At 37.9% G+C, this 22,269-nt stretch overlaps 1 protein-coding gene across 2 annotated transcripts; it reads left to right on the top strand.

Moving 5' to 3' along the window:
* The first annotated feature begins 1,620 nt into the window (after positions 1–1,620).
* mapkap1 (MAPK associated protein 1) lies at positions 1,621–18,095 on the top strand. 2 transcript variants are annotated; one of them, XM_066659306.1, is made up of 12 exons: positions 1,621–1,792; positions 4,560–5,005; positions 8,253–8,342; positions 8,449–8,594; positions 9,042–9,214; positions 9,545–9,721; positions 11,228–11,337; positions 13,707–13,814; positions 14,038–14,178; positions 14,978–15,115; positions 15,413–15,510; positions 16,209–18,095. In XM_066659306.1, the coding sequence occupies exons 2-12, from the start codon at positions 4,732–4,734 to the stop codon at positions 16,329–16,331; spliced, it is 1,578 nt and encodes a 525-aa protein (XP_066515403.1). In that variant the 5' UTR covers positions 1,621–1,792; positions 4,560–4,731; the 3' UTR covers positions 16,332–18,095. The 2 variants fall into 2 exon arrangements, with proteins under 2 accessions (XP_066515403.1, XP_066515402.1); XM_066659305.1 differs by having other exon boundaries at positions 8,446–8,594.
* Positions 18,096–22,269: the final 4,174 nt, after the last annotated feature.

The raw sequence follows: 22,269 nt of genomic DNA, 5'->3' as shown, positions 1-22,269 counted from the left end.
CGTAAAAGCCTGTCATATGCGTTGAAGTACTTTCTCTGCGCAAATGACCCTGTGTTTATCTGCATTATTTAAGCAAAAATACACGGTTCCTTCTATAACATGAGTTACTGGCATTGGTGTGCTGCAGTTATAGGCACGTGGCTACAGGCAGAGTCCTGTAGATCAGTACACCAGTTCCAATATCTCACATTATAGCACGAACCTCGTGTATTATTAGCATTATATCACTTTTAAATACCCCAGTTTATTGTTAGGTTTTAAGAAAATTAAAAAAAAATTCTTGTTGATCAAACTTTGTGTGTAAGTGTGTGTACATGCATGTGCAGAGATCCAATCAGAATGCAACTGGCAGAATCCTGCCATTGAGCCCAGATTTGTGCACTGAACGCATCAGACTCTCCATCAAATTGTGGCATTAAGGCTAAGCATACTTCTCTCTCAACCAAATTTCATGAGGGCTGGGCAAAGTGAGAATGCTTTTGCGATCTTTGCAAGGTTGCATACTTTCTGCAGTTTCATCTCACCTGTTGTGTACTCTCCTCTACTGCAAATGCTCTGAGAATTGCTCCTCAAAGTCGTCAGTGTTGGTGTTGTGACACGCCTCTTTTGTACTGACCAAGGAAAAGCTTTGCTGCGTGGCATTTATACTGCAGAGTTTGCCCAGCTTCAATGTGCACGACATGGCGAGGAAAGCCTCTGCCGTTGTTTGTTTTCTTCTAAATTACATCAGATTTTACGCCAAATCCAGGCGAACATTGTCACCGCAAGACGTATGCTGAGACCTTTAGACTCTCCATTGACTAGTCTCTCCGCAGCTTCTCTGCTTCCAGAGATGAAGCAATGGGAGACACGGCTCTCCCTCTCCACGATGAAGCTGCGGGAGACACAGAGACAGAGCAGCAGCAGCTCTCTCTCTCCCCGCAGCACCTCTGCTCCCAGAGAGGAAGCAGCACAGTCATTCGACATGGCAGATCACACAGATCAGAATGAGCTGCAAATGTGAAGACACTGCAGCCAAAGACATGTTTGCTTCTTTCTTAAATTTAATTTATTCATTTTAATGAACCCCCGAACCAAAATACCATAACTGATTGAGATATTCAGCTTAATCCAGACTGTAAACACATGTCTTATGAATGTATGACATGGAATCAAAGGCACGATTGGATCCGGAAATGGCAAAATGTCGCGCTTGGCGTCACACTTAACAAGCAGATATGTAGGAATATGCGTATACAAATAAGTCTCTAACTCCACCTCCATGCACTCAATCAACATGAAGTATCACAAATTGATGGGACTTTTTTCTTTAGGTTTATAATTGGCAGGATCAACTTTCCCTTAATTTGTTTTTGGCACACAGCAATTTCAAAATTTCCACAACTTTTTGTTCACGATAAGTCCTCTAGCGTAAAAACAACAACATATGGAAATGTTAAATAATTATGTGAATAATATACAATTATTTATTAAAGTAGTTTAGCACCGAAGGTTATCTTATTAGTAAAAAGGTATAGAATTAATGGTTTGGTTTTTTATTTTTTATTTTTATTTATCTTCGGAGGGCGTTTCCAGGCAGCTCGCCTGTTGTACTTCCCGTAGCAGGGTAAACCTGACGGAAAGAGCTAGCACTACCAATAGCTGTGGTAACAACAGAGGAAATGTAGTCTGTTTTTGTGATTAATATGAAACACAAAAGAAACAGAGAAACACGGAGAATAACTGATATGGCTGCACTGCCTGTGATATACAATCTGAAGGTTTCCAGTGTTCGGTTTGGATATGAATGAAGGTAAACTGGTTTGTTTACTCAACCTTGATAAGAAGGCAAGCAGCAAAGTTAGCATCTGACCATAGGGCCTTATGAACTAACGTGAAAGAGATAGGAGTTGTGTCTTTCTTACTAATTTACGTTAAATGAAAATGTTTCCTATGTTTACTAGTCTAGTTGCCAAGAATATGGTTCTGGGCCAGCTAACGTTAGTCTGTCTCTACCTCCTTTTTTCTATGAGACCAAGCAGCAGTTTGCTTCTTTCGCCAGTTTCTTATTCCATTTTCCCGTTCCACCTTAAATAGTGCGGCAGTTTACGTTCTAGCATCCACCCATTTAAGGTGGAACGGACAACTCGAATAAGAAAGCTGGCGAAATAAATAAGCCTACACCCTGCAGCATTTATCATTTAATAATGTTCTACTGCATTTAGGTGAGATTTATAGGAATGTCTTAGTACTACGTTACTTGACAGTTTGTATTTGTCTTTGCTCACAAACCTAGCTGATACCGTTAGCTTCTGCAGATACCGAGTCGTCTCTAAATCAGCCCTAGCTTAGCCTAGCTAAAGTTAGCGAGAATTATTTGGTACAGATCTCAGTGTAAAATTTTAAAGCGTTAAATGTTACCGGTTTTAACGGCTTTCATTTACTTGTTTTCATGTGGATTTATGAATTGTGAATTAATATTAGCACACGTTATGTGCTCCGTCACAATCAATTTTATTATGTAGCCTTTGGTATTTTGAAGCCCCTGTGAATTCTGTTTTTTGTCTAACATTTTTAATCTTATTAAGGCATTGTTGTTATTATTATTATTATAAAATATAATCTTTATGTACTTTAACATTATGATCTACTACAATACTATGTGATATTCTGTAATGGTATTGTTTGAAGGGAAAAACAAAACAATGTTTAAACCCCCCCCCTCCCCCCCCCAAAAAAAAAAAAAAAAAACAGTTTTGTTTTTAATTATTTACTATTTCTAATAGCCTAATCTTATGCCTTGCTATCCAGAAACATTTATAGGTCACTGGACTCTTTAAGGGTTTGTCTATTCTTATGGGATTATATTTAAGTTATCATTACGGTAAATTGGCTTTTTCCTTTTTGGGTAACATATATTGGAAACATTATTTTCTGTTAAATTTCCCTTCTGGTTATCGATTAAACCCATTGAAGCTCATCTCAGTTCATCAGAAGTTAATATTTAGAAGTTATTTCCAAAATAAAATGTTCATATTGATATAAAACTTGCTTAAATATCAATGTGCAATGTTAGCTTTCAAGTGTGTGTCTATGAATATACAATTAGTCCCTGCCTCCATCTCCATTCACCCCTCTTCCACTCTCCTGCAACTTGAAAGCCCTGCCTCGGAAGTTGACGGGATTGTTTTCTCAGGTTTACAACGTAAGAAATCCTGATTGTCTCATTTTACTTGTTTGATACTTGGGATTTTTTTTGGAACACTGATTTTAAAGTGGAAATGATCAGCCATGGCGTTATGGCCTCTCATGATAGCCAGTTTTTGTAGTTGATAAATTATCCCAGAAATAATTGCGATAAACTATAATATTGTCATTTTAAGACTTTACCACAGATATAATGATGTAAAAAACATTATATAGTGGTGACACACCAAGAGCAATGCACATTTACCAAAAATATAATTATTACAAATATTCAGGCATGAGTCAAAACAAAACTACTGTTTTCAAACTAATTCACAGAACATAGTGAGTGGCTAAAATATTGGTGACGTTCATCCTTAGGTTAAAAAAAAAGTCACTCCAGTAAACAATGTGCAGTATATGTCAACAGTATTGATACATCAACAATGTAAATAATGTCACAGGCCTACATGTCGCTGACTGGTTTATTTCGCTCAAGATACAAATTCTAACTTATAAAAACGATACATGTACATGTAAACAAAATAAAGATCTTGATTTACACTGGAGGAGCTTGAACAGATGTTTTTTTTTTTTTTGTGCAGCTCTGATTTTTTTTCTATATTTATGCTTATCAAGGTTGTGATTAACTAACTGTGTACTTACTCTAAAACACACAAAAAGTAAATGTGTGGATTTATTAATTCATAATCTTAAGTAGATGCAGGCCTAATTAAACAGCATATTTACCAACTGCAATTTAAAGCAGCTTTTCCTGGTCACACAGTTTTAACAAATCTGTTCTCCTTACATAGTCTCTGACTCAAAGAAACCTAGAGATCAAGTTAACATCCAGAGCACAACTAAAGGTTTTAGTTGTTTTAGATTAGATTAGATTAGATTCAATTTATTGTCACATACCAAGTTATACAAGTACAACATTGCAGCGAAAAGATTTTTTCGTCTGTCCACTCGCCCAACAGGGGTTAGGTCTGTGCAACAGACGCGACGGCAGCAGATGCACCGCACCATCTTACAGTTAGAAAAACAGCAGGATTACAACAGGGACGTGGTGGTAAAAAAAAGAAGGTCCCAGACTGTGCCTTGAGAAGCACAGTGTGTGATCTTGAAAAAAACAACACCTTTAGCGAACAAAGCAGTACACACAGATAGTTTCAGTGACGTAGACATAAGCAGTAGGAGGTGTTTTACCTGTTCTTCCCATTTAGTTGACTGATTGAATATTCCATTAGGTTCCTCACAAAATGCTTAAAATATTTTTGCAATATAGTAGTTCAACTCTCTGTGTGTTGAAAAGTGTTTAGAATGATTTTTTTGTCTTCCTGAGAATATTGAGGGAGATTGGTTGTTAACTAGTATCACAATTTTCACAGGCAGGCACACATGCTCCACCTCAGAGAGCAGGAGACGAACCCAAAAAGAGGAGGACGTCATTGGTGAAAAAGGAGGAGTCTCCACTGTTGACTAAGTGCCAGAATATCACTCAAGTTAACAGGAGAGTGGTTTGGAAAGTGGCCTGAGGAGCAGAAAGAGGTGCCACTCAGAATGGCTTTTCTTGACAATCCCACCATCATATTGGCCCACATCCGACAGTCCCATGTGACCAGCGATGATTCAGGGATGTGTGAGGTGGTGCTGATTGACCATGATGTGGACTTGGAGAAGTGCCATTCTGCAGGCATGTCTGGTGCTGGCAGTGGCTCAATGGGTGGTTTGTTGGGAGATGGAAGTGTTGGAGATGGTCAAACCTGTGACCTCTCGCAATCCATGGACATCACATCCAGCTGGGACTTTGGCATTCGTCGTCGGTCCAACACAGGTAAGCTGCTCTAGAACTGCAGAGAACGCTATGTGCTGGGGCATGGAGTAATGGTGTCTGGGTTAAATTGCAGGTGTGCTTTGGCAAGCTCAGATTTTCAGGCTCTTCATTGTGCCTTATAACAGGTGATAGTGGTCTTTGGGGTAAAAATTAGGAATGCACCGAAATGTGTTCATTTTCAGCAGAAAATGGACAAAAATATAAAGTAGAGAATGTGCTCTGCATTTCTGTTTTGGCCAATAAGTTTCATTTCGGTGCATCACTAGTGAAAATGCTTTGCGCTGAAGTATCTGAATTTGTGAATATTCCACAGTGCTGAATTATTGCAACTTGCTTGATTTAGCTTTTTTGGTTACGGTATTTTATGTAAATATATAACGTTAACATAATCTACTGCACTTTTTTTTAATCAGTATCTTTAATCAGCAATGTCTCCATTTGCTTTTTTTGTGTTAATGGCTTTTGGGTTTGATAGCTTTTTGTGTTGGTGGTCAACAGTTTGTTTGGACTGAAGAGCAAACTGACTGAAATTCACTCAGTTTAGCTGATTAGACTCTGAATCAGTCTAAATCAGCTACAGAATTCAGCTTCAGTTCTTGATGCTTAATTCCATGCCATACTATAATAAAACTTTTGATGTAACTCTGCCTTAGAGATGCACTAATATTTTTTTTTTCACAGCCAGTGAAAAAATTTAACAAATAAATGGCAAGTATGTGCTAATACAATGTTGTAGCATCAAAAAGTCAACATGAAATGGAAATGTCAACACATTTTATTTCCTTAGTATGACATATGTCTGAGCGTAACAGAACCTGGAAAAAAATGTGGGCAGGACAGGATTTTTATATATCAAAATTTTGATTGGATGGTGACCAGCTGCCAAGGGGCATGATTATAAGTAGTGACCAACCAAATACAGGTTTCCTGTTCATCACTGTATTAACCACAAACTAATTCAGTGAACTCGCTGATTGGTTTGGGTGGTAGGTGGGGTGGGAACATATGGTATGATATTATTTCACAATTTATGTTTTCTGCACAATTTTGTATACATCTGTTTTTTAATTGTGGTGTTGTTTTTCAGATTTATATTTGAACTTTTATGTGGTTGTGTGCATTCTCAGATTTATTTTGTTTTTAGAAATTGATGATTTATGTACATAGCACCCACTCTTGTGAACCACCCAGATGAAGAATATTTACAGTAAAGATTCCAGTTTCAGTCAGTTTTTTGTTTGGTTAATTTGGGCAAATGATTTTAATTCATTTTGTTGTATGTAATACAAATTTTTTATTATTTTATCATTTTTTTCCTTTAATTGGAAGGGATCTACTAAAAAATAATAAGTTCTTCTGTCAGGTGAGTGTAAAAGGGCTGTGGTGCTAGGTGAAACATGGGGCCTTTCCAAAAAGAAAAAAAAAAGCCCAGGTAAAAGAGTTGATGTTCAGTGTGCAAGGTGCATGGACAAAAATGTCGGCTGTAGGCTTTATGCAAAGGTATATTAAATACTTCTTAGTGATGCTGCATCAACATTAGTAGTTAATATATTTTGGGAAATAAAATTTTACACCTATGAATTTTCGACCTATGAAATTCTTTTGGCATACAGTACTGTACCAAAGAGTGAGACACCTACAATTAATTTTTCAGAATGAATATACAATTAGATTAGATTTGCCTAGTACTACATTACATTAGTAATGTAAGGCATATGTATAAACTGAAAAAATTAAAAAAATTAGTAAAGAAAAAATCTGCCAGGATATGTGTGAGATTACCTAGATAGTAAGCAGCATAAAACTCAACCTACATCTAAGATTGAAATTTTGAGGTGAGAAAAAGAAATATGGTGGTCTCTGACTTTGGCACAGAAAGTCTAAATAACACATGGGCTTTCACCTTCCCAAAAAGTGACAAATTAAGCATTTGTCCTAATATAGAGGATTTATCATGTCCATGCCTTTGTTCTACTGGCTGAGCCCTTGTCCTGGTGTTGATGTTTTGGTGGCTAGTGCTCTATGTTGAATTGTTTTCTCTTGGAGAAATATCTTAACAACTTGTTTCCAGGAGAGGAAGAGAGTATCGTGAGGCCCGAGCCTACTGGTAAGCAGTCATGTAACGAGTGAGATCAGTCCCTCAGTGAGCTATATACACTGACTGATCACTGGATTAGGAAGACCTACCTTGTATCTACACTCCGTGTCCATACAGGATCATACCTGATCTGTGGTGGTCCTGACTACTGAAGAGCAGGGTGAAATAGGGGTAAGAAATTATGCAGAGAAACAGGTGGACTACAGTCTGTAATTGTAGAACTACAAAGTGCTCCTGTATGGTCAGTGGAGCTGATAACATGGGCATTCCATATAGATGGAAGGTAGGTATTCCCAATTCAGTGATTGTTCAGTGTATCTGGTTAAAAGTGGATTTTTGCTTCATGAAATTTCACCACAGATCTGTGCCATTAGTCAAGGGCCATGCTAAGGTTAATGATCATCCTTAGCTCAGGAGTTTTGAAATAAAACCTATGAAAGTGCTCCATGAATTATTTGGATAAATATATAAGTATTTAAATTATAAAAATATAAACAACATCTCAATGGACCAAAATTTGCAATTGCTTAAGACGAGATAGAATTAACAACAAACTGTTTACTGAGTTAGCCAATTTTCACTAATAATACAAACCATTCTAAGTGTGTTATTTGTATATTCATTACCTTGGTACAGTTTTAATAGGCAGAGAACTTTAGGTACCATTTATAAGCGATGGTTGTGTAATTCATCGTTCCCCAAAAAGTGTGTGACGGTGGCACTTGGAGGCATGTTTTTTAGGTGCTCACTAATTGTACTGTTATTGGAGTTGATGGCTAACATTGTTGCTAGGAAATGGAATATCATTTTTTTTATTCACCATTGTCTTCAAACCATCACTATAACAAGTATAGATTACTTTTTTGACTGTAAAAACATTCCTGTTGTGTGAGGAGAAAACTAAAGAGAAAAGAAAACTAGAGAAAAAAGAAAAGATACATTTTAATGCAAGTAAAAATGATACATCATGTTTTTTATTGTAGTGTTTTGCATATTTGCATTTATATTGGTGTATTTCTTATAAAAAACTTTTGATGTTATAAATGTTAAAAATGAAAAGTCACAAGCTTTCGTTCTCTGTAAGAGTGAGTTGTTGCTTTGAGCCGTGGACACACATTAATTTGTAACTATGGTATCTGCATTTTAAAGCACAAAAGCTGGAGAGACTGAGGAAAGAACGACAGAACCAGATCAAGTGTAAAAACATTCAGTGGAAAGATAGAACGTCTTCTCAGTCAGGTACAGCACCTTTTACAGAACAGTGTGTGTGTGCATTGCTGTTTTTGTCCTGTTCTTTACAAATTGTTCTAATGAATGCTTTGCTTTTCAATCCAAATCTTAGCAGATGATTTGAGTTCCCTTTTTGAAAAGAAGGACTTTAAAGACAGGCCTCGGTGCACAGGGACCAAATCTACCCTCTCCCTGCGGCTAGAGCAGTGCCCCCAGCAGCTCAACAACCCTTTTAATGAGTACTCAAAATTTGATGGCAAGGTATGTTCACTGGCATAAATTGAGAAAACTTTCTTTTGTCTGTTAAAAAAAAATGTTGCATAGAATGAGTGCACCATATGAGGGTTGCAAAGTTTAATTAACAGGTTTAGCACAGAATCACTGATACATACGGACCATGAGCTGTCAGTGTAATGGCTGATTCTTAACAGAATCACAATGACCTGAATGATTAAAATATTAGAATTATGTCATTAAGTTTGTATTTTTTCCTTACTGAGAAATTTGAAGCTTCATTTTATAATTTCACTTGTTTGTTGTTTTTTAGCTGTGGTTTTGCTGTGCATAATGTTTATCTTCCTTGTTTGTCTTATCTCCTCTTGCCTCTTTCTACTTTCTACTACATGGCCAGCACTCTAATAGTCCTCCCATAAAATAAACAATTTCAGACGTTAATGACTGAATAATTGTTGTACTATTTCTAAACAGGGCCACGTAGGTACAACAGCAACCAAAAAAATAGACGTCTACCTCTCGATGCAGTCTGGCCAGGAGAAATTACACCCTATGACAGTGGTCACAATGGCCAATGCACGGGTCCATGATTTCATTGGTCTTATCTGCTGGCAGTACACCAGTGAGGGCCGTGAACCCAAACTCAAGTAAGTGGTGTTATAAGTATAGATCAAACATTCAGATTCATTACTGAGAAGTGGAAAAGCTGACAAAAAACTTAAACACTTAAAATTATACAATAAAGGATCCTTGAAGCTTTGTCCTATTTATGTTGTTTTTTGTAGGCAGTATTTATGATTACATTTTCAGTTATAATATTGTATGTATTTCAGTGAATGTTATATCTGAGTCTAAATTCTAAAGTTTTCATTAAAGCCTTTGTTTTAAAGCCTTTACTGTTTTATTATTATTTAAGAACTTATAAAATGAATTATAGACCTAAAATTTGAACTTGTTCTTCCTTTTCATTGTTACAGTGAGAACGTAAACACATACTGCCTCCACATAGCTGAAGACGATGGAGAGGTGGACACAGATTTCCCCCCTTTAGATTCCAACGAACCCATCCAGAAGTTCGGCTTCAGCACATTTGCTCTGGTGGAGAAATACTCATCTCCAGGACTGGGGCCCAAACAGTCACTTTTTGTCAGAATGTGAGTCATTCTCTGGTTTAGACTGAAAGATACATTTTTGGAAGTGTTTAAAACTGCACTTTTCAAATTGTACTTGAATTGAGTTTCAGTGTTACTTAGCCCACAGTCCAGTTTATACTTCTGCGTCGAACCTGTGCTGTAGGCAGTGCATCAATGCAAACCCTATGTCATAGCCTGCGGTTTAGCCTGAAGCGCATCTATCCAGAAATGTAACTACATGTCGCACTGACGTAGACCGCAACGTGTTTGATCAGTAGTCAGACTGACATTGTTTAAGTTGAACCAAAAAAGTACAGAAACATGAACTCCTCTCATCCACACACAGAGAGACAGACACCAGCAAATTCTTGGTGAGAAATGTATCTCAGACATGGTGTGGACACCAGGGATCAATAAAAAGATTGAACAAAGGAAATATACGGACATCTCCGGGAAAAAAATAACTCAAAGAGAAGCGGGGCAATGCAGGAAAAAACGTGCTGGCTTTCTATTTGTTTCTTTCCTGGCACCACATGTAAACTATGCTCTGTCCCAAACAATGACCTACTCCCTAAATATAGCCCTTTAAATATTTATAATACTAATATTACTACGCCACTACATTGTGTACTACACAGTGTAAAGGAAGACGTGGGAGTGCAATTGCAGAGCAACACAGAAACCAGCACAGAAATATAAACACTCATAATGCGTATGACTCTTGCATAGCCTAAGGTGTAGGCTCTGCGTTAAGTCTACGCAGAAGTATAAATCAGCTTTCTATAACATTATAACAGCACTATAATATAGAAGCAACACACATTTCTTTCAGAGAAATCATAATTAATATGTTCCTCTTATGAAATACCATATCTAAATGTTGGAACATTGTTGTGAAGTATTGATTGCGTTTAGCCGCATAAACATCAGTGAAGTCAGGTACTGAAGGTAAATGATTAGATGTTCAGACTTTTGGGATTTTGTGCCCCAAAGTCACTTTCCTGCCCCCAAAAATGATGCAGTAGCCAACCCAGAGAGTTCAGACAGCTGAACCAGCGCTCAATCAGTGCTGGGCCATCAGGGTTCTGTGCTCTGCTGATGGACATGGTGTCTCTCAGGCCTGATATTAATGCAGCCTTATGAAGTTGTCAGAGGCTCTTGCCTAAGGCACTGGGGTGAGGCCTGCTAAATAGAAGTGGACAAGTGAGTCCGTGGTGCAGAGATCAGTGCTATCCCTTTGCCTTTGGCCTTGGGTTGTTTTTGTGCTGTAAAAGTATTTGTGGCTGGCGCACAAGGTTGAATTCAGATCATTGAATACTCCCACATTCAACGCTTCTGGTTTAGAGCAACATTCACCATGAAAGAGAATATGTGAAGACACTAGATCTTTGAATATACAGAAACTAGAAAACATTTTGAGACCCATGCCATTTCAGTTAATGCCCAACACTGTCTATGATACTATGTTCCAGTCTGTATAGGCAAGAGCAATGTAGGATAAATGACTATTTAATGCTCTCTCTGTAGAAATGCTGCCCATGGCTTCTCCCTGATCCCAGTAGACAGCCTAAAGGTAACCATGAAGGAGATTCTACAGAAGGCACTGAAGAAAAGGAAAGGCTCACAGAAGGGCTCAGGTAAGAGCCTTTTATAGATTGCATCATTTGAATTTTTTTCAGTGCTGGCACCTTACATTTGAGTCTTAAATTTTTCTTTTGGAATTGTTTCTGAAAGCTGTATTTGCCACAGATGTTAAATGTTACGGTAAGACCTTTTCCTGTCATTAGAACATTCTCTCCATGTAGTTTTCATAATACAAATCATTGTAGTCTAGAGTTTAGAGCCTGTCATAGTTAAAATACTTTTACTGCTACATAAATGTAATAGTACCTATTTGATAGTACTGAAAAATTAGAGAACCTAGCTTTTCATATTTCAAAATAAGGACTCACTTTTTGTCCCAGTGTTCTACATGCCTTTTTTTAGCAGCTGACATGTAGTCCTCAAATTTGGCAGGGATAGTTACCTGCTGATTCACTAGACTGGCTCTCAATCATAGCATCATAGCAATGATTCTTTAGTTAAGCACTGGAGCTATGGCACGATAGTAAAATGTAGTTTTATTTGGAAGCTTATACTCATGCTGTTAGCATAATGGAAGCTACAAGACTAAATTAAACACCTTCCTCAATAAGAAAATGGAGCGTTTCTGCTGGGGTACACTTGTTCTATGGGAACACCCCTCTTTGCAGTCCCAGATGGCTTTATTTGAGAGTTTACTAGACAAGATGGCAAACTTACCAACATCATTTTCAAATACTATATTTTTTTCCAATGCTATAGTTTTACTTATTACCATCAAACCCTCACCTCCACTATAATTCACCATTGATGTCATACAGTGTCCTTTTTATGCTGTACACAGCAATTCAACCTTAGTTGCTTCAGACCACGAAACATTAGGGTGACAGGTTATAGCGTAGACATACTATATAATGTAAATTCCACATGGTGTGAATATTTCAGGGTTTTGCTGCTGGAGATTTGAGCTGGTTTTGAATGAGGAATGCTTTCTCCAGTTAAGCATTGGTGACATTGGAATTAAAGTGATGGGCTTTATGTGAATTACTCATTTATTCAGCAACATGAAAAGACATACAAAGCATGCATAGCATTGTCCTTCAAATGTGGCAAACATTCTCAGTTTTTGTATTGTGTGTGTGATTCATATTGCTGAATCTGCTCCAAAATAATTCCGTCTTGTTCTCTCCTTTGAGTAATTCAGTTTACCCAAATATTTTAAGAAAATCAATAGCTTCTAGTGCTAGATATTTTAACTGCACAGTAAGGCTAGTGAAGATGAAAGGTTCTGCTTGAAGTTTTTTCTTCTCTCCCCCCTCACTCCATCCCACTGTGTTGTAGGGCAGAGCTGGATGACAAGAATGAATGCCGAAGGTCAAATTCTGTTTCTGAATTAGTCACAGTCTTTTGCCTCTCCCTGTCACACTGCTGCTACAGGGATCTGAAATCTATTTAAGATACTCAGTCTTGCACTCCAAGACTTTTTTTGTTCAAGCCCCACAGTAACTACAACATGGTGTGTTTATTTTTTATGGCTGATCCAAAAAACCAAACATATCAAATAAAGAACATACTTTTTTTATTTGAAACTATTTTTTCTTTGACCTTTGGCTGATTGCATTTAATGGTTTATGTATAAATTACTCCTAAATCTATAATTGTGCATTAGTCACCACCTGGTGGATGTTTGTTATATAGTGTGGGGTAAATGTGTATTATTTCAGTAATATGAAGATTTGCATTCTCTCTAAAATGGCTAATGATTTTCCACTGCATGATACCTACACAAATCTACACGGCTCTTTTGCTTTTCCACTGGCCAAATCTGGTGCCTGGTCCCTGGAACTGGGTAGGTTTTCAGTCCCAGCTCACTCGGGGTTCCAACTGTGCCGAGTAGGTACTAAATGTTGACATGTAAACCATGAAGAGTGCTGATTGGCCAGAGACATGTCAATCATCATGGAATGCAGAGCGTATTCAAATCCAGCGCAAACAGACACTTGTAAAAGCTCTTAAGTTACCGCAGTTTTCACATTTATTTTAATCAGACTCAACAACGGCAGTTCGTAACATTACCTTGAGGTGTTTTGAAGAGGTTTATATGCTCTTTGGGCCAACGGCAGATGAAAATTTCCAGTGAACGCTGAACGTGCAACAACTAACTGATCTGTGAGAACTGGGGCGCAGAGCCGTGTTCAGTCCAAAAAAAACTAAAACAGCACACGAATACACAATGAGTAAACAGCGTCTAACTTTACCACCACTGTTGTTGTGGTTTTCAAAGACAGCTATTCCTGTAAGAGATGGGTTTTTCAACATCACCAGCTCCAGTGGAAAAGCGACAAGCTTTAAGCGTGCTGAGCCAAGTCGTGTAGAGCCGGACCCATGTGATGAAAAAGCACTATAATGTTTTTCATTTATGCAGGTCCTATGTATCGACTGGAGAAGCAGACAGAACCAAATGTGGCGGTGGATCTGGACAGTACGTTGGATAGCCAGAGCACGCTGGAGTTCTGTCTAGTCCGAGAGAACAGTGAGTTACACCACAGTCCCCACCAAAGTACAGAAACAACAGATCTCAGACCAAATACCATTCTCACACCTTCATATACAGAAGCATTATCTAGGAGCAGTGTGACTGAAAATCTTGTGCCCAGTACATGTCTATGTCCTCATTTTTCTTTTTATTGACCATCTGTTTTTTTTTTTCCCCTTTCCCTTTCTCCTTTACCTCTGCCTCGCTTTCCCCACCACAGGTTCAAGAGGAGAGGAGAGTTCAGAGGAAGACCCCCCAATAGACATCACTACGGTACAGGACATGTTGAGCAGTCATCACTACAAATCTTTTAAGATCAGCATGATCCACAAACTCCGCTTTACCACTGATGTTCAGCTAGGTAAGTCGACCTATACCTGAGAGTCCTGTCAAATTCTGATGTTGTAAGCAGTGCTGTTATTGAAAGTCTAACTTGACATAATGGTGTCAAATCTTGTCCCAAAATGCATTCTTACATATTCTGTTGTTTTCCAGGCAAGATGAAATTAAACAGATTTTATGTGGGCAAATTTTCTTTTGGGATAAATTGATGGTCATTTCCAAACGGATGTTTGGTTAATAATAATGATAACAACAACAACAACAATAATAATAATATCAGATTCCGTTCTAGATATATTTCTGTTTTATTTTGATGCTAAATAGAGAGAGTATTTAATGTTTATTGTCAATAAGAGCTAAGAAATGTTAGCAGAATGTAATAATCAAACTGTGTTTTATGTGCAGTACCGTTTCTGTACTCCTGAATTTTCATGGAATTTTTTAAAATGTTTTGCACTCAGTTTATACATGGATAACAGTATTTAAACAGGCATAAATGTCAAGCTATTAGTTATTGGTAGTACTAGCAATTAGACATAAAGTTATTAATTACAAGTAACAATCATCAGTTTAGTAAATGACATTCCTGACCCCATTTGTGTGCATTATTTTTTTTTCCCGTGTGTTTGAAATGTATTGCCTTGCCAAAGCAGGCGTATTACTTCACAGTGACCTCATTCTATCAATCCTGGACCCTATGAGAGGATACTTAAGTGTATTTGTTATATGCTTTGGAATCACCTTTTGGACATCACACTAAAGTGGCATTTCTTTATAGAAATTTAAAACTTAAATACCACTTCAATACTCTTTTTCAGGTATATCAGGTGAGAAGGTGGAGATTGACCCTGTCACCAATCAGAAGGCAAGCACTAAGTTTTGGATACGACAGAAGCCAATTTCCATAGACTCAGACCTGCTCTGCGCCTGTGACCTGGTGGAGGAGAAGAGTCCAAGTTAGTATTGCTCTTATCTTATAATCTGTATATTAAATATTATGTAGACTTTCCTTTGTAGCTGGGGATACGGCTCAGGTCCAGAAAATAGAAACAGTGTAGTCAGCCACCTCTGTGATATCAAAAAACACAAAGGATAAAAGGGATAACAAGAAAATTATTAAATTATTTCTTAATTTAAAAAAACAAACAAACAAAAAAACCAACTAGTTGTTTGTTTCATCAGTGGGGGGGGGAAGGCATACACCTCCTTACTACATTTTAGGTAGAGAAACTCTGTGTGCTCTTTTTTTGCAGGTCATGCAATATTTAAGCTCACATATCTCAGCAACCATGACTACAAGGCTCTTTACTTTGAATGTGATGCTGCTACAGTCAACGAGATTGTGCTCAAGGTGAAGTTTCACTCATTTACAGTTTTGCAAGAGTTGTTTTGCTTTCATCTTCCCAATGGTGTGATGTGGTCAGAGTTGCTGTCTTTAGTCTTTTGTCTTGACATTCTGATAATCTTAATGCTGAATTAAATCATCTGAAGTTTTTAGAATTGTTTCATACAAATAATGACGCTGCAAAATCATATTCTGTGACTAAATATTTATTGACTTTAAAAATGCTTTTTTAAATTCTTTTATAAGTCTTTTAAGTTCTTCTAGTGTATGGTGTTAGCATTAATGTCAATAGCTGGAGGATCACTTGTAATAGATTGTTTCACGTATTTATGCATTTAAAGAGGAATTTTGTTTTCATTTTTCAATTTCATTTTTTTAGGGATAAAAATATTATATTGGAGTTTCTCCCACACAAATAACCTTCTAATGTTTTTCAAATAGAATTAGAATTTTTTTTTCAAACTTTCTTCACATTGTTAAGAGTGAGATGTGAACTTTCCACCTACAACTGATCTAAAGTTTTGAGTTGAGTTGAAGTTTTCTTTTTTTAATTGAGGTCCCTCAAGGAACTGACTTGTAACTCAGTTGCACATTCATTCATTCATTTGTTCTCTCAGTCACTCGTATGAAGTATTTATTTGTTTCCCTTGTTTATACCACATTTTTATTTTTATGCTTTTTTTTTTTTTTTTCCTCATTCTCAGGTGAACTACATCCTAGAGTCCCGTGCCAGCACCTCGAGAGCTGACTACTTTGCCCAGAAGCAGCGCAAACTAAGTCGGCGAACCAGTTTCAGCTTCCAGAAAGAAAAGAAATCAGGCCAATAGGATGTACAGCCAAACCCCTGATTTTGAGTCTCTCTGAATCAAGTGTAGACGCGACAAAAAGAGGAGGATCCTGGTTAAAAAGACGCCCTGGTTAAGAAAGATAAGGAAGGAGTAACATCAGGGACAACCAGAGAGAGGGGACAAGGAATAGAAGGTTGACAGGGCAGGCAAAGAAAGTGAGAAGGCACAGTGAAAACAAAAGCAGAATGAATGCGATAGTGTAAAGAAAGTAGGTGAGGGAAGTCGGAGAGACAGGAGGGTCATCTTGACCATCTCAAAGATGGAATAAGCTTCTGGGGGTCTGAATAGTGGGGCATTTTCAGTCCTCAGCCATATCAGATTGCTGTCATTCAAGAATGTACAAGATGAAATGAAAAATAAAATTAAATCAAATGGGACGATGCTATTTAAAGCTACAGTGATCATCCAGACTGAACATTATCACCTGTCTCTGATTCTGAGGCACAAGCTGCAAAAAAATTTCATCTCCACTGCCTACAAATGAACTGTACATACGAGTGTACCAAATGAACACGAGCGAACATAAGAAGACACAGAAAGCAAATCTGTACCTGTTACCCATTGCATCAACATAATAATTGTCAGACTGTTTGGGGACATTGACATGTAAAAGGAACATCTTTGCATTTATATACATATATATATATATATAAAAAAAACTTCTTCAAAGCAAAATATTAACAGCCACGTTTGGGGAGCACCCCTTTTGGCCATTCTACTTCAGTGCCTAGTACTATTCAATTGGACAACTGCATTTCATTTTTCTTTTTTTTTTTTTCTTTTTTTTTTTAATAAACATGAGGGTTGAAAAATAATTTCACTCAAAGACATTTGCGATGTAAGGTTGGGCAGGAACCTTAAACCACTCGTCACTGTTTGAACCAACACATTTGGCTGGTTTGTTAAAGAGTTTTTAATGATCAGACTTATTCAATGATTTCAATGATAGTGTAATTTTTTTATTATTATTACTGTCATCTGTATTTCATCTTCATTGTATCTACAGACTGTAACTGTCTATCAGGCTAATCAGAACATTTGTTCCAACTGTCCTTTTAGGACTGCATTTAAGGAATGTATGACAATATAACAGACTTTTTTTTTTTTTTTTTTTTACTCGTTATTTTGGACAAAAAATGATGACATTATACATTCTAGGTTCGTTGCTTTTGCGTTTTTGGACATATTTCTTTTCCTACTCCAGTTTGTTTTCGTATGAAACATGGGGAGGGAGGGGCAAACTCACATAATGTAACCCAAAAGCTGCTGTTGTAAACTGGATTCAGGGTGTTTGTTCAGATCCAAAACTCACAATTCAACTCAGGTTTCTGATTGCCATTTTTTTTTGTTGACTGGTCTAGGCTTTTTCCTTTTTCCTGTCTGTTGGAAATGGAGAGCAAGAGAGAACGAGCGCAAGCGTCTCGTGCCGCTGTAGGCTCAGTTGAAAGAAAGTAGTTCCCGTGACGGGAAGAAGAGCTGCATAAAGACATTTCAAATGAAACTTTATTTATAAGGGGGTAATTGATTGATGACCAGGGGGTTATCACATGACCTATGGAATTAACGATATTTGGATATTCGCTACAGTATACACAATGCTGTATTATATAAGTAGATTTTCTAATTAAAGACTGAACTAAAAAACTGGGCTTTTGTTCTGCTACATGACTTGGTTTCTAATTATCATTAATGGATAAAAGGTCTTTTTAATAGTTAAACTTACATAAGGCTTTTCTAGACACTCAACGAGCTTGATCCACTTGATTGATACATCTCACTTTATTGCTGGGTAAGCTTAGCCTGTTTGGTCTGATCAGGACTGAAAGGATAGGACTGCCTGTTCTTTATAAACCGATCTTTATTACTTTTACAGTTTATAAACGTTAGCTGCATTAGGGTGATTCGTAAGGAACATGTCAGAGCTTGAGCTTTACCTGTACACAATGGCTTATTATTAAACTGAATAGAAGCAATCAGTGGCTTTACATCAAAGGGTTTTCAGACAGTCACAGCTGCAGTTACATAATTTCATCTGAGAGCTGAACTCGTGTAATTCAGGAAATGAGCTTCGCCTGAAAGCCACCAGATGATGCTATAAACACAGAAAATGTGCAATTCCCTACATGCGTTCACCCAAACATGAAATGATGCTAGGCATATTGTAAATCACAAGATGAAGATTATTTAAACAGTTTTTTATCTCCTCTTTACTTCTGAAAGCCTGCTGTAGTTTTATTATATATTATGTGACAGGAATGGCCAAGTACTGATGTAGGATGATTAATTCTGCCATGCCAAAGTTATTGGAATGTGCCTCTTTACTTCAGAGAGCTCAGCCCAGTGCAGAGGGGTTTATTGTCCCCTTGCTCATGCTTACCATTGGGCTTGGTGATCTTAGGATCAAATGAAGCTGTTCCAAAGCGTCCCATTTAACTTCATGCATTTCTATGGAATTATACAAGACATGTACGACAAAATACCTTCCAGCCAATGGATATCCAGCATAAATTAGTTGTACTGCTTTTATGCCCACTGCCGTGTAAACTGTTCCTCCCAGCTCTTCTATATGCTCAGTGTGTTTATAATAACAACAAAATACATATTATTAAAATATTTCAGTCTAATTGGCTCCTGGGTAGATCTTCTTGCTGGGAGTGTGTTAGTAAAGGTGGCCTGTCTAGCAGCTGGGAGGGGTGAATGTCTACATCCCTCATACAGATTTAAATTAATAAATGTTAACTGCTGGTGAGAGTGATGGGGCAACTCAGTGGGTGGGTTGCATAAAGAAGGATTTAATTAAGCGTTCAGTTCAGCACTAATCAATGACTTCTTAATCTAGGTTTTAAATCCAGTCGGGTCTCGCCACTTAGTTTTAAACATGGATTAACAAATCCTGGATTAAAACCTTAATCTGTGATTAGTCTTGAGCTTAGATTAATTCTGATTGTCCACTCCGATGGATTTGGCAGTGTGCCCTTTTGAGTGAAAACTAAAAGAGGGCTACCTCAAAATATGTACACTACATGCCCCTTCACCGTTTGTTAGAACAGAATTGGGTAATACTCGTGAGCAGCTGCTTATGAGCCTCGCCCAATACCAAGCATCAGGTAAAGAAGTAAAATGCTATGAAGCTAGTCACTGTCTGTTAATAAATTATAAAAGAGTTACAGCCTTAATTGTTCTCAGATGACCAGAATAATTAAGCTCTGCATATTTGTTTAGAGTAAGTACACTATTGGACACATTATGTTGTTTATCCCCAATAGCTCATTTACACCAGTCATTTCTCAAGCACAAACTGGTCTCATGACAGCTGTCAGGCCTTGTGTTGTGCGTTTTTGTCACTTTGTTGAACACATTTGAGAGCTATGGACCCAGCAGAAGCTTAGCTGAATGAGCAAGGAGAGGATAATCCAAAATAGTTTGGATGTATGGCTTTACATAACCGTTATATAACACTCAAGTTTCTCCCGAAGTATGGCCCTAGAGCTCATTTTATCTTTCAAGCATTTCAAAACCCTCCATTCTGATTGGTCCCTGCCTGGATCTGAAGTAAATTTGAGTAAGAAGGATTTTCAGTGCTTATATGTATGGCACTGTGAGGGGTGGGGGGAAGGGAACCAACAGAAAAATCCTTATGGCTGGGACCTCTCAAGGAGTCCTGAGAACAATGACACTTTCCAAATTGCCATCTTTAGAAAGGGGTAATTGGAGAAGAGCCTGTGTCCAGTTTTCATCTTTTGATCTTTTTCTCTGGGTTTTCTGGGTCCCCTTTTATCATCCAAGTGAAGTGCTCACTAATTCTTTCAGTTGCCGCTTGATTAGAAATTCTCAAATTCAAATTGGAAATGACTTCCCTTGCATCAGCTTGCACTGATAAAAGATTTCATTAATGTTCAGTTGGCGTAGTGAATGTGACCATGGAGGCTTAAAACCTCAAATAGCTCTTCTGCGCAGCCATATTAGCTTGTGATCAAATCTTTTTTATTTTTTTGGTCCGTCTTTTTTTTTTTTTTTGTGTCCTGAGCATTTTTCATTTATTTGGCTGAACTGCATATTTAATGTGTGTTTTCAAACTGTATACACACATATATCTTACCTCAATAAATCTATTCAGCTCCTTTCACTTCAAGCACCATTAGACTCATCACAACCCTAATGTGTTGAAGAAATTACTGGAAAACTTTATTTCTCATAGAATTTTAATATGCAAATATGTTTGTTTCTTTTATATGCTGCCATTAAAGCAACGCTACATTCACAGGAAAGAAATAAACTAACCTCCTCCAAAAGACAAATAGTGCTGTTTCTGCAGTGTTGAGTCCTGGGTAGCAACAACCCTAATAGCAAGGAAATGGCGGACCACTGTTGGTCCACTGAGGGCAAAGTCAGAGGTCCACCAGTGTTTTGCACAGTGTTTTCTGGGCGGACCGCTGGTGATTAAACAAAATTTTAGACAAATTTCCACATTTTAGCACTTTTCCATTCACAGTCCAATTTACAATGTTTTCCTTCATTAGGTTCTTTTGTTATTGTTTATAAATAAGACTAGTCAATAATTTTAATCCAGCACAGTGTCAACATTTTTAGCATAATCATTTTATATCAGGCTCATACTCATTATTATATCTCTCAGAGTTGTTGGTAATATTTGTATTAGTTTGTTTTCCAGAATAAAAGTCTCTGTGAATGTAAAATCTGTTTGAGGAGATTATAAATGAGTTATATCCTGTACAGGACAGTAATCTGAGTGGTCCGATGGTGGACCAGCACTAGTCTACAGTCAGTGGTGTGCCAGCCTTTTTATGCCAGTGGACCAATATATGCTCACTGTCTGGGAACAGAGGCTCTGTTCTTCCTCTCATAGCTCAGTGGAGCTATAACTTTAAGTCCTTTCAGAAATATTGTAATAGTGAGATGAGTGCTTTTGGAAAACTTTCAATTTACCACAATTATATGGGCAGCACAGTGGCTTAGTGATTAGCACGTGCGCCTCTCAGCACTGGGATCTTGGGTTCAAGTCCCATCTGGTTGGAGTTTCCATGTTCTCCCCGTGTCTGCATGGGTTTCCTCTGGGGTCTCTGGTTTCCTCCCACAGTCTAAAAACATGGAGGGTAGGTGAATTCCATCCATCCCTTATCTGTAACCGCTTATCCAGGGTCACAGTGGGTCCAGAGCCTACCTGGAATCATGAGGCGAGAATACACCCTGGAGGGGGCGCCAGTCATTCACAGGGCAACACTCACACCTATAGTCACTTTTGAGTCACCAATCAACCTACTAATGTGTGTTTTTGGACTGTGGGAGGAAACCCACGCAGACACAGGGAGAACACACCAACTCCTCACAGTCACCTGGAGGGGAAATCGAACCCACAACCTCCAGGTCCCTGGAGCTGTTTGATTGTGACATTACCTACTGCACCACCGTGTTGCCCCTGGTAGGTGAAATGGTTTCTCTATTTAAAAAAAAATGTCCTGGTGTGTGAGTGAATGAGTGTGTATGTGAATAAATGTCTGTTTGTGTGAGTGAATGTGTATGTGCCCAGATATGGATTGGCTCTCTGTCCTGCGTGAAATCCTAGTGCAGTCCTCCAGGTGGACGGTCGTTCCTGGTTGAGAGTACGCTGTGCGCGTTTGGCTGGCGCTTCTCGCCAGTGTGTGTGTGGATTGAGTGTTCTGAGCAGTGTGGATTGTAAAGGCGCTATATAAGTGTAAAGATAGATAGATAGCTAGATTATATGCTGATAATCATACTTATATATGCACCCATCATGGACACACGTCTATTGAAGTATCTCTATAGAAAAGCTTACCAAGCTCACCATGCTCAATGTAAGCTAGAAGAGTATAAAAAAATCCCCAGCATTGGAATATGAAGCAGTTCTCAGGAGCCTCATCCTGATGCTGGCCATGTT

This window comes from Hoplias malabaricus, chromosome 2 (genome assembly GCF_029633855.1).
Source record: "Hoplias malabaricus isolate fHopMal1 chromosome 2, fHopMal1.hap1, whole genome shotgun sequence".
Classification (NCBI taxonomy): Eukaryota; Metazoa; Chordata; class Actinopteri; order Characiformes; family Erythrinidae; genus Hoplias; species Hoplias malabaricus.
Note: the sequence above shows the minus strand (reverse complement) of the source record. Positions and strands in the feature narration are given on the sequence as shown.